Here is a 13,448-nt window from a genome sequence, read left to right as displayed (position 1 = left end):
CCTCTCAGTTCTTCACAGGACACACAGGTTTACGCAAAAGGAAAAATGGGAATCCCAAAAAAAAAAAAAAAGAAAAAGAAAAGAAATGTTGACGTTCTTTTCTCAGCAAAATGACCAACTGGAGGATGATGTATTAAGGTGAAAAGTGAATACAAACTGACGTGAAGTATTGTTGCTCTCTTTCTGTGGGGGCTGTTTGCTTTCTCAATTCTTTGTGGTGCTACTGCAGCACTTGAGCAAATCTCGCAGGGGAGTCAAGCCGTCCAGCAACATAACCAAACTCGATGAGCAACGGTGGAGCTTTGCGGTTCGCCTCGTGGTTGACAGTAAGTTATGAGCCCTTTGTGAGCAGAAGAAGGAAAACAGAGACTGGAATTTGTCAGGAACTCGAAAAATAAAGAAATTTTCTGTTCACGCAGCCTGAACTTTTTTTTTTCTTTTTTTTTTAACGGAAACAGTTGAGCATTGTTTAAGGAAAGAAAAAGAAACAGTGACAGATGACATATAGAGTAGGGCGCCGTTTTTTTGTAAAACGTCAGACAAAGCCCCATTCAGCTGTGGCCCATTGTGGCATTTGTAAGTTTCTCCGTGCAGTAAGGAATGCACTTTAAAAATGTAGAGTAATATCTGGTACAGCTGCCAAAGAAGTAAATGGAAAGGCTTACACACAAGTGGCAGGATGCTGTTTTTCCTAATGTTGTAAACTTCACTTTAAAAAAGTAAAAAAAAAAAAATGTTTAAGAAAGTTGTCTTTTGTTTTACTCATGAGCTTATACTATTTTAGAGGACAGGCTGGGGAGCCACATCTTCTTTGGGTTTGGCTCTAATTTAGTTAATTCTGGCTTAATAAATCAACAACTTTTATTATTAACAGAAGAAAAATTGTGAACTACAGTGGCTTTGTCACACCCTTTGAATTTTTTCACATTTAATCCCAGTACGCTGACATACATCAATAAAATGGATTTGGATTATGTGTGATAGAACTAAAAGGCATTGGAAAATGAAACAAGCGGAAAATAAAATCTGAAAAGTGTGGCGTGAATTTGTTTTTTACGCTCACCATGTCAACACTCTGTGAAACCACCTTTCACTGCCAGCTTATTACATCTGGAGACGGAAATCTAGGCCCATGCTTAGCCGAACAGCTCAGGCTGACATGTTTCCCCGTGGAAATGCTGTGCTCAGGTTGACGCGCAGCGTTAGTCCACATAGTTCTCCATCTTTCCTCCATCCCCTGTATGAGCTTCATTTAGCTTTGTTTCAACGGCAGTCTTCCCTCTGGCCAGTCTTCCATAAATGCTGCAACTAATAGTTGTACTACTGTCAAAGGAGTCTCCCCGCTGAGCGGTGGATGTCTGCACCTCTCTTCATTAATGTTCTCTTTGCACATTAGTTGGGCGGCCATGTCTTTGCAGTTGTGTCGTGCTCTCATCCAGCGCTTTAGCAGCTCTCCAACCAGCTTGGGATATTGTTTTAAAACCTAATCCTATTCTAAATTCTAAATCCTGAAGCTTGTATTTTAAATATTTTTTATTTTTGGTCATCCTTGTTCATTATGATGCTGTTAGTTCTTTAATGTTCTGTAACAAACCTCCGGGTCCTTTACAAAGTAGTTGCTTTATGCTGAGAATTATCCATTTACAATGTTAGTCAATTGGTTGCATACATTTTCTAGGGCTAACAAAGTAAAGGAGGTGGAAGACAAAAAGCAGAGAGGTTGAGGGGAGTCTGCACACTTTAGCAAGGATTGTACCATTGCAAAAGCAATTTTTTTTCTCCTTTCTTTGTTTGCGGGCCGCAGGACTGCGAGAAGAACTAGCATAGAGTTAGGGCCGGTAGAGAGGAGCCGCCTTTCATGTGACACGTCAATTGGAAAATCAAAACAGTGGTAGTTCATTTGCTCCACCCAGATGAGGCCATCTACTGTAGCTGAGCCATGATGAATAGGGGTCAGGCAAGCCACACCTCAAAGATTTATGATTAAGGCTTATTATGTTGGGGAAACTGACATTGATTGCTGATTTAAACTGCTGAAACCAATTAATTTGCTGGGGCTGAATAGAAAGCATGGTCAACAGTGTGTGTCATTCTGACAGGTTGGATGGGACGAAGGCCAAATGAATGGCTGCTGCCCGGCTCTGTTTGGAGGTGGTTAAAACTTACCACGTGTGATTGGCAGCTGATACAGAAAGAGAGGAGAAACTCTCAAAAGGAGGTGGGTGTGGGGGGAGGGGACGGGTTGATACGAGAAAAACCAGAAGCTTCGGCCACTGATCTGAGTAATTGCCCAAAAATTTGCTTCACCGAGAAGACACGTACAAGCTGCTGTTTTAGCAAGGCTGAAACGGTTTCATTCACGGTGCGGCACAGAGGAAATCCAAGTAAATGAATGTGAAACACGGCTCTAATATAATCAGAGAGCTGACAGACATGGTCGAACAGAAAAATGGGCTGCATTTCCACGCTGAGGAATTGGGTACTGTAGTGGATTAAACGCTGACTGAAACACAAAATGTCTACCCGGCCTCAGATACTGATGCTTTGACACCTCTCCACCTTTATCCAGAGCAAACGCCATTTACACTGTACTTGACAAAGTCTATTACCCATGTGTTTTTTTTTGTGCCATTTTACTCTTAGTTGTATGTTTTTGTTTTGTTTCAGGTTTTTTTTTTTTTGGGGCTGTGGCTGTAGGCGGTAAAATGTGTTTACTGACACATCTCCCTTTGCGTTGTTTCCTCTGCTCTTCTGCAGGCTTACTCAGACAGACACGAGCATCATGACACGGTTCCAAAATGAAATCATTAACTAAATTGCTTTCTTAAAAAGCCACAAGTGTGCAGCAGGATTTGTGTGTGTTTGGCTGTGGGCCACGGGCCCTCTGGTTCTCAGGCAGCCTGTGCCCTGGCTCTGTTGTGGTTTCCTGCCACCACAGTCATTATGCTCAGCCTCAGCTGAAGGCGATGCAGGGATGCAGCGCGTCTCGCCACGCTCCCTGGGCTTAAAGTACATCATTTGAAAAAATCCCCAGCTCTTTTTCAGCAAATCAAAAAACAAAAAGCCTTTGCCCCTTTTATTGTATACGCCCTGCCTGGATCTCAACATGGATTCATCGTCCTTATGAAAAATGTCTCATGTCATGTAAGGAGACCATAAGTTGTAGGAACATCAAATGAATAAAAAAATAAAATGCCAGGTACGTAAAGCGTAAAGAAACGTTAATTTCACACAGATATTATGCAACAAACTTTTAGGACAGGTTGCCAATCTGCCTGACATAGGTTTCAATAAACAAAGCAAACAGAAAGGAGGGCAGATAGTGAGTGAAGGACAGACAAATATTTGATAAGAAGATAGAGGCTGCAGCTAAGCTGTGTAGAAAGGTAGCTGAGGACCCCATGACCACACACACACACACACACACACACACACACACACACACAAGCCCAAACCACGTCTGTCTATCTGCTCTGCACTGAGCCAAAGGTAGCAGATGTGTATTTCACAGCCTGTGGAGTGTGTAACCATTCTGCAAACAATAGATGGGACTCGACAAAGGTCGCCACACTTGCAACACACTTTTTTACAGTAAAAGGCAGGGAAATCTCAGGGGTCACTTAGTAAATAATTCACTTTTTTTTTTTTTTTTTTTTCTTGCAGAACACCGAAGGACTTCTACAGAACATGCGTTGTACAGATAAGCCTAAAATTATAGATAACCCTGGCAGTATTAGGTTTCAAAGTTTCTTTGTGATAGGACATAAAACAGGTGTCACTCTGAGGTTAATAAAGCATTGTAAAAAGAGTATATTTTTACATTTTTGTTGGATGTCTGCAATGGTATTTTGACAATTTATCTTTGGCGATGAGTTCCAACTGTGTGAAGATGAAATACCTACTTACCATCCTCCTAATATTCAGCTTCCTACACACTGTGATTCAGAATAAACTTGTTGATACAATTAACAGATAACTTGAAACCTAAAACTGCCAGAGATATGACTAATTCTGATGTGTATATTTGAAGAATCCTCTACAGTTATTCAGGTCCTAATAGACTATACTATATATTTTTTAAAATCTCATTTTAGGAAGTAAAGAACAGCATCACTGGCTGTTAAATACTACTGAAAATCTTGACAGAAAAATAAAATGGAGCACATGAACATCCCCTCAGTCGTCCACCTGATGGTTTTACTTTGGAGAGTCATTATAATGTTTCAAGGGGACAATTTTTTTTTTTTTTTGCGTGATTGCGTGCAGGGGACTCTGTTGGGCAGCTTTCCGTGCAGTCTGTAAATCTTCTACTCAGGTGTCAGCCAGGCATAACCGCTATAAATGGCAGCAACATCACTATAGCACAAATGAATAACACGTGACATAGTATAATGTGAATATTAGCCAGAGAAATCCTGACAAAGTTACTTTTTTCTGTTAAATGTATCTTTTTTGGAGCTGTTGAACAGCAAGTTATAAAGCAAAATGTATAACGCACCCTGAGAAAAAAAACATTATATATCTATATAGATATATATCTATATAGATATATATATTGCTTGCAAGCCAGATTTTCAGGGAAGGTCTCTAAAAGCTATCAAAAGTTTAAGCATTTCCCACATCCTCCTCTTGTGGGTGTGCCTGTAAAGTGCTTTACTCCCTCTTCTGAAAACCTCTAAGGGATTGCATCATGGGATGGCGAGTATGATGGTAGCAATATACTGTAACATAGGGGAAATACCAAATTTTGGTTGATTCATAAAGGCCTTGTGAACTGACTGGTCTTGGACCGGCGTGCGTTTTGCTGGATTTAGGGGCCGAGGGGACTGAGCCCGGAGTCAACTCGTCATTTAGGACGCATGCGCACGGTTTCATGGTCGGCCTTTGTTTTATTTCATGCTTACATCGCCCCTCTCTCACTATCAGAGTGGGTCTTTATCGGAGACCCTTGTTTGATACAGTTAGAGTTGATGCGGTATGAACTGCACACCAAGAGTCAGCAGCGATCTGCATATTCAATAACTTCCGTAATTATATGCGCAATTCATCAGATGAGATGTGATTGCAGGGGAAGTGGAATAGAGTGGAATAGAGAGGAGCAGAGAGGTCTGATTCCTGGAGGACTAAAAGTCTAATCACAAAACTAACATGATAATTGAAATCTAAATTGAAAGGCTTAGCTCTCAGGGAGCATATGTCAGACATGGTGTGTAGAGGAGTTAGTGAGAGTGTAACAGAGGAGGAGACAGCGGCAGGAAATATTTTAGCTAAACACGCCAAAAACACTGTGCACGGGGAAAAAAGTTTCATCTTTTAAAGTAATATTGAAACAAGTTTTGCGCATGTCTCTGTAATCGATTTAAAAGTCTAAAGAGATTCTCTTCATTGTTTTTCTTTAACATTTTCCCTGATCTTACCCATAAAAACTAGCTACAAAATTACCCTATTTCTGTTTGATGTGTCCTGATAGGGATATTTCTCTACCGTTTTTTCCTTCTTTCTTTCTTTCTTTCTTTCTTTCTTCCTTCCTTCTCAGAAATAACCCAATGATATTTTATTTTATATTTTCTTTGTTACCAACTGTTCCTCTGTACCACATTATTCATTTATTTGTTATCCTACACAATCATAGGGGGAGAGCATGAGCTGGTACCCAGTTGGTTGCAATTCACAAATATATCACTAGATGTCCCTAAACCTTATACTCTGCTCCATCAGGAAAATCAGTTGGTTTGAGTTGCCAGTTTTTTATATGCATTTTTTTAATTCATGTATTAAAGGTGTTTCCTTGTCCTGGGAAGTTTACAATTGCCTGCGCTTTAATAATTGATTACATTTTAACCATGGCTCTTTTGGATATACATAGACTGTAATTGCAAAATTACTGTCGTGGGTTAAACTTAATATTCAATCGTAAATTGAATTCTATTCACTTTTGATTGTTTTCCTTTTTTTGTAGATTGGTGCCCTAGTATTGCGATACTTACATAATAAAAGACATAAACCTTATACTACTGTCATAAGGCATCCCTTTATACATGTTGATGTCTTCAATTTTGTATCTGTTTTGTCATAATTTGCTTTTAATCTAATAGATTAAACAATGTGTGAGTTAGCATGTTTAAGTTTTTGAACTAATATGTTATTTTAACCTACTTCCTTTGTTATTTGGGACACGACACGAAAAGGGGTTAATGTTCACAGAAAAACACAATTTTACCAGCTTATTTCACCCAAAAAAAAAAAATCTGTCTTCTACTTTATCTCTGTTTTATCTTCTTTACTTTTGGCCCCATTGTCTGCTGGGTGTCCTGAGCAGAGGATTCATATTCATCCCTCAATAACATTTAATTAGTTATGCCAAATTCATTAACCTGTACTGCTGTTCGGCTGCCCTTGGTCATAAATTGACTTAATGTGAGCAGACGCTTTGCAGCTGTAATAAGGGACATAAAACTTAAGGAGAAACACACACACTGTCCCGATGTATTCATGGATCATTCAAAGCTGGAAGGGTTTTAGAGCAGGAATGTTCCTCTATGAGGGGATTTATAAGTTTTTTCTATGATTTGCTGAGAAACTCAAATCAGATTTTACAGCAATCCATTACTTATTCTGAAAATAGTCCATGATCGTTTCTTATCTAGAGTCTGTGCTGGTTGTTATTAGCTGAAAATTTTGATTAAAACAGCTATTTAGATAAAAAAAAAAAGAATATATAGAGCCAGGATTAATCTTGTGTCTCACATTGCTGCTGTTATAGTTCCAGATTCAGAACTAGATTTAACATTATCCAAGATTATTGAGAGAATTTTAACAGCTTTTGAAAGCTTTTCTCTTCCAGCCAGGTAGGTATAAGCACTAACAATACAGGAAATAAACTGCTATTGTCAAAAAAATAAAAACCTAGACAACCTTCACTGTCCCAGGTTAACACATTGACTTCCCTGTTGTCCTCTATCCCCCACGGATCTCGCCTAATAACTCCCACCAGAGAGCCTATTAGACCCGAATCCCACTTTGCCGTTAAAAAGGGTCCTGTCCTTTCAGCGCACTCACTTCCCTGCTTTCTGTTTTTCATAGCATAGGTGGTGGAGGAACACAAGTTCATTGTTCCCTCGCAGATGGAAGTTGGAGTTACCAGGGTAACGGCTCTAATCCTTTCTTTTTTTACCATTTCTTTCATATTAACGGTCCATCGAGAGCTACCTTTTAAGTCACGGGCAAGGAGCGCCTGCTTACCCACTTTTAATTAGCCGTGACTCCGTTTGCCAGGAGACAGCGTGATGAGCTAATCGAAATTTACGAAATAATGACGCACCGCGAGAGGCTACTTCTTCCTCCCGAGGCCCGCTCCAAGAATAACAATAATGAGGCCATTATGGAGGATTGCACTTTAAAAAGGCAGCACTGCCACCAAAACAGAGGACATAATTGTTCTGGTGTTTTCCATACAATCAACAACCCATTGTGGATTGACTTGAGAACGAGTGGCGCAAAGAATGGGTGTCATAATGATTGGTCTGCGCTGCCTTCAAGATGCTGTACAAAGTGCCCGGTGAGCAGGGAGCTAGATAGACTACTGATTTGCTTGTGCGTAAAGACAACTGCCTGGGTTTGTAGGAAAAAATCTATTTTCCTCTTTTTGCACGTGTGTGTGTGTGGTGCCATGTTTTGTGCGTGGGTTCTCAAGCTACGTTAGAGAACCCAGCACCTCATTTACACGGTGGGACGCTAAAAACCTCAATGTAGTTGGAGACATTGACCACATATGCGCACCTCCATTTATTTTCTGCAGAGGGTCTAAAAAAATGTGTGATCTAAAAATAGCATTAAAATAGTCACCTGCATGTATGCAAAAAGTCACCGTGGTTCACATCTATCCTGTCTGGATGGCTCCGTTTAATAGCCACACACCTACACTTCAAACTAACTCAATTACAAAACCAGTTTGGGGTCACTTGAACCTAACATATAACAATAGAGACAAATGACAAAAAAAAAAAAATATTTCTTTAAAAAAAAAAAAAAAAGAGTTGCACGTCCACACTTGCAGGTGGAGAGCTCGCTGGGGTTGCACAAACACGGCTCTGCAGCTATTAGCAAAGCTCCATTGTAAAAAGGAGAGAAGAGGAAGCAGGGCTTGAGGGCAGAAGGAATGCTAAGTGGGGCCCCTTAGTCTAGTCAACCTTCAGTGAGTTTCATTTATCTTCATCTTGTTAGGCTAAATTAATTAACAATCTCAATGTTACACACTTTCTCCTTTCATTACATCAAATAATGGCGAAAATGTAGAGGGAGGTCCTGCCCACTGGGAGTACACTGAGACTGAAGGTCTGCCTCTCTCTCTCTCTCTCTCTCTCTCTCTCTCTCTCTCTCTCTCTCTCTCTCTCTCTCTCTCTCTCTCTCTCTTTCAGTCATTATCTCTCTCTGTCTCACTGTTCACATAGTATCTGTGTTCCTTTGCCTTTCTCTCTTTCACTCACTCTCATTTCCCCCCCTCACTTTTTGACTGCACAAACACAAAAGCTGATAAATGTGTTGCCTAAACATAAAAAAAAAAAATTGATCTGAGATGAAAACACATCCCGTCACCAGAGAGATGCTCAGGAAGAACGAATGACACACCGTGTTCAGTAAGAAAGAAAACTTTTTTTGGCTCGCTTCGGAGAATCTTAAAAGCACTGTGCTTTAAAAGTTGAGACGGAAACAAACGCTTGACTCGAATGGGTCTAACTGTTTGACTTTCACAGGTTTGCCACAATAACTGCGTCGCAGGTTTCATTAGGAAGACGTGTTGGTTAAAAATGAAAGTGGTTCCTTTGAGAAGCTCAAAAATCCATACCGGGGCGACTGAAAACCAAACTCGTGACTCAACGCGCGAATGAAAGAAGGCACATCTGCGATACGAGGTACTAGAGCATGCAACGTCAAAAAAAACGACCCACTCTGGAGCAGATTTGTATGTGCAACACTCCTAAGAGAGCCTAATGTGACATAACTTTGTTTTTAGAATGAAGCAACTGGGGTTCTTTGATGGAGAATCAGACCTATCCAGCTCAGCTTCTTTCCTTTTCACCCCTCCACCTCACAGCCCTCTTCCCACTCCAGGATGCAAGCCTTATCAAAGCAAAAAAGAGCTAACCCTAAAGCAAAAGCCTGCCTTTAATCTCGGCCCGATTGTCTAAGCCTCAATCGGCGTGCATAATATCTTTCTGCTGCTGCCTTTAATTAAAACTGACATTGATAGAAGGGTGTGTATTAGCGGTGCAATAAGGTGTTGGGAATCTTTTTTAGTTATAGAAGAGGTTTGGTCAAGGGTCTCATTTTTCTTTTCTTTTTTTCTTTTAAATACCGTCCCATCTTCGCCCCTCGACATACAACCGATGACAAGAGGTGCTGAGAGATCCACTTTTTTCGCGTTGCCTCCAAAAAACAAAAGCGGAAATGAAAAATGGCGGTGCGCCTTCAAAAATTCAACATGCTGTACGCCTGAATAACTCCTGTCGGACTGTAGTAGCTACAGGAGAGACACCGGTGCCGTGCTCTGAGAGGTGAAGCCTATACAGGACATTTTTCAGCTGGTGTTTTACTTGTTATGTGCGGCGACAGCATACATTAGCTAGAATTTGAGAGCAGGGACCTTTATGGGTCGTGCAACCGTATTTAAATTAGATGAAGCTGTTTCAGCTCACAGATTTGCACGTGCTAAAAAGAAGCCTTGTAGACTCAACTCAAGCTTCATGATTTTTCAAACATCTAATTCCTCTTTCGTCAAGGCGCTGCGACAACGTGGCTTCCCCCCGCCCCCCTCTCCCCTCTTTTACGATAATAAATGTGATATTCCATCCTTTTGAGTTATGGAAGAAAAATAAAACAATTTCAAATAGGCAAGACATTTTCCCATTGAATTCCTGAAGGACGCTTTGATGAGCAAGAGTAATGGTATCAAATTGTCCTTTCTTTTTAAAATGCCCCCAACCGTTCTGCGGGAGCGAGAGAAAAAAAAATGCTGTTAATTTAATCAAATAAGTGACCTTTTGAAAAAGAAATCAAAGAGGATTCATTAGCTTTAGTAAAGTTTGGCTGACAGCAGCTTTGAAAGGCAGATGCTGCTGTGGCTTTTAATGAGCCAGCCCTAATTAGGGAGCAACGCTGGAGCCTAGAGAAGGTGGTTGACTAGGAAAGGAGCCAATGGTAAATAAGCTTGCTTATTTACTTCGACTGTGTGTAATGACAGCACACATTTTTTAATTAGAATCCCAGGATGGGTAAAGACAAAAAAAAAAAAAAAAAATGCAAATCTTTACATTAAGGCGAAGACAAACACAAGACGAAACAGGAAACAGGAGTACGCCACCAGGCCGATTTTGCCAGCGATTGCCTCAACCGACCGACCTGCGATAAGGGTGTTTAGCAAGGCAGGGGCAGATGAGGAGAGCGGTCAGACGAGAGCATGCAGCATGAAGACACAGAGAGCCTGACCTGCAGGCCGTTGAAGCCGTGAAACGAAGTGGAGGCGAGGAGCGGGGAGTGCTCATGTGTGTTGGGGGCCGCCAAGTCGTTGATGTGTGCTTTCAGTCTAAGTCAAGGCTGTAAGGGTGAGCATGCTTCTCGGTCACGCACACAACATGAACACAATTGTAACACACAGCTTGAGTAAATACGCTAGGAGCTACGCTGGACAGTCTTTGAAATGTACAAACACATGCGCACACACAAGCATGTGCACGCACACGCGGGGCAAAGTCCACCGCTAACAAGGTGCCAGAGAGATTAACCCCCCCACCCCCCAACGTGTGCCCGCCATACCACCCTCGCCTGACCTGTGATCCTAAATGGCAACAACAGAAAGGAAACTAACCTCAGTAAAAAGCTGCTACGAAGAAAGCCCTCCATGTCAGCGAGTGGGGTTCTGGGAGGGGACAGAAAAATCACAGAGAACATCTTTTTTTTAACTGCGAAATGAGTTATAATCAGGAAGAAGAGCAACAAGAGAGAGGGGGAAGGAGGAGAAAAGGGTGAATAAAGGAAAGAAAAACACACTGATCATACATTCCTCTTATACAGGATCTTGTGTCTTTAATTAAAGCAAAAAATATGACTTGGATCCCATCCTCTTCCTTATGAACTGACATCATTAATTACGTCTCTTTCCATTGAGGGATTGGATTTGCATACAACATCGGTTTGCCCTGATGATATGCTTGCATCAAATAAAGCCTGCCTACTGATCTCCATACAGCCCGTATCCAGGGCTGTGTGCAGATATATGGATGCGGCTCCAGCCCCTGCGACCACAGATCCCGTCTGTTCAGAGTAGCCAGCGGTGGTCCAGCTGCAGCCCATGTGTGGCGAGGCTGCTGTGGCTTCTAGGAGTTCGGCCACAAGGGACCCGAGTTGGGAATCACAGCGCCAATGAGGCAAAAGGATGTGGTCATGATGTCACTACTTGTATAGGTCGCTCAGAAGCCGTAACCACAAAAAAAAAAAAAAAAAAACTGGAGACACATGGCTAAAATTGACTTACAACAGGTTTCCATTAGGCAATGGTCTGTGTAATGTGCGCTCTTTTATTGTGTTAAGACTGACTGAAAATTGACTGGGACTCGCATGCGTTTTGCATGAGTCGCATGCGCATGTTTTGTTTAAGTGGTTTGACAAGAGCCGTGATTTCACATAAGAGATTTTTTTTTTTTTTTTTTTGTGGAAAATTCACTGTCAGTTGAAATTTAAATTTCTCTTTCTTTTAATAAGGATATTCTGTTATTATGGTGTGGGGAAAAAAATTGCGTGCATAATGTCAGCATTATATAGAGACATTTAACCCCCGGTATTTATTCTCCGCTTTGTCCCTTTAGTCAATTTCATTTTCTGATGGTTCAGAAGGCGTGGGGTCAACACAATGCACGGCTCCTGTGAAAAACTGCTACTTTTTCAAACTTATAATAAAGAAATGAATCATAAGAAACATACGCTTAACAGCAAATGACATCTCAGCCCTTAACCACTTTAAGTTTTAGTTGCACGGGTGTAATTCTGCATTTTCCATTCTTACTCAAGTGGCTTGCGAGACAAAGCCTGTGAGAAAATGGAAAGAATGAGCCAAGCCCAAGGACACTGCGCCTTTCAGCCGGGCCAGCACTTAGCAAAGCAGCGGCTCCACAAGGCCCAAAGGGCTCAGCCGAGACTTTTCTCACAATAAGGTGTCTGGGGAGGCGGGAGTGGCATAGCCAGAAGAACTTGCAGCCCTGCTCTTTTCTCCACTCTGTTGGGCCCAGAGCACATAATACCATCACCATGCCACAGCGCACCGAGCCAGTGACAACGTGAGAAAACAACCGTCAAACAGAGCAGAGCAGATCAAGCGTGTCTCCTCACTTCTGGGAGTGCAAAAAGCACGCAGTGCAAGGCACACAACAAAACAATCGTCAACACAAATATCAATTCGTTCTAAAGTTGGTGCATGGACTGAATAAATGTGCATCGCACTTAATTTTTTTGCCAAACTACATTAAATGTGAAGCAAACAGAAAGATCTTTGAATCCTACAGACCTTTCATAAGGGTTACTGCAGGACAAATAAAGTAGAGCAGACCAAGAAGCGTTTCTGTCCCTCTCTTTGGTTGCAGTCCATATTTTCTCTCTTTTACTCCCTGTACTCGTGTTTTCGCAGCTGATCCACTGATCCAGAAACAACTGAACTTAAACCAAGAACATAAAGCGACGGGTTTTGGCCAACCTAAAAAGAAAAAAAGTGCCTGAACCAAAAAATCTCTGCGCTCTAAACAAAGAGCACTTGTATCCGTCAAGACCCAAGTTATAACTCAAAGACAAATAAATTGATGATAGGAGGATAGTTCTCACCAAGTGGGCATGGGCCAGGCCGAGCAGCCCAGCAGCCGTTCAAAGAAAGAGCGTCTGCCAAAAGCTGCCTCTGCTTAACCAAGTCTCCCACCATCTGCAACAAATGTGCTCTATTAAAGCAGTACCATATGGACAACAAGCTAGCTATTAACACGGCTTCGGCACATCCCTTAACCTAGCCCAGATTTCAAACTTCCAGTCAAATTGACTGCTGATTTAATGCACCGCCAGCAGCCGTGTGGGTCTTGGCACGAGACGGCATCTCAGTCTTCAGTCATTAACGGGGCTCACATAGTGCGCAGCCCGCAGCGAGACACAGAGGTTAGCGGCACAGAGCGCAGCACTTAAAGCCTCCCTGGTTAGTTTGTAAGCACCCTTAAATAAACCGGTATAGAAAACGTGGGGTTAGCGTCAACATTCTCCAGAAAAGGTAACCGGTCTGTTGTGTTCAAGAGCTCCCAGGCGAGCCAGCACAGTAGCAGCCTCGCCTGGTGGCTTATGGGCAGGTTGCTCCACAGGGCTTTAGTTGCAAAGATCTGAAACAGGGAGGTGACGGTGGGGAAAGGGCGCACACTTGGAGA

The 13,448-nt window shown here is 41.9% G+C and overlaps 1 protein-coding gene across 4 annotated transcripts in view; it reads right to left on the bottom strand.

The window, feature by feature from the left end:
* Positions 1 to 13,448, bottom strand: part of sox6 (SRY-box transcription factor 6) — a 155,143-nt gene that overhangs the window by 112,060 nt on the left and 29,635 nt on the right. For 3 of the 4 annotated variants that reach the window (XM_036130774.1, XM_021309570.2, XM_012850686.3), the window contains exon 3: positions 10,865 to 10,915. The exons of the other annotated variant lie outside the window; for it this stretch is intronic. In XM_036130774.1, the coding sequence (XP_035986667.1) occupies positions 10,865 to 10,899 (35 nt within the window). In that variant the 5' untranslated portion in view covers positions 10,900 to 10,915. The remainder of the gene's footprint in view (positions 1 to 10,864; positions 10,916 to 13,448) is intronic. 4 annotated transcript variants of the gene reach the window in all.

Source organism: Fundulus heteroclitus, unplaced genomic scaffold (assembly GCF_011125445.2).
Source record: "Fundulus heteroclitus isolate FHET01 unplaced genomic scaffold, MU-UCD_Fhet_4.1 scaffold_38, whole genome shotgun sequence".
Taxonomy (NCBI): Eukaryota; Metazoa; Chordata; class Actinopteri; order Cyprinodontiformes; family Fundulidae; genus Fundulus; species Fundulus heteroclitus.
This window is presented reverse-complemented; position numbering and strand designations above follow the sequence as displayed.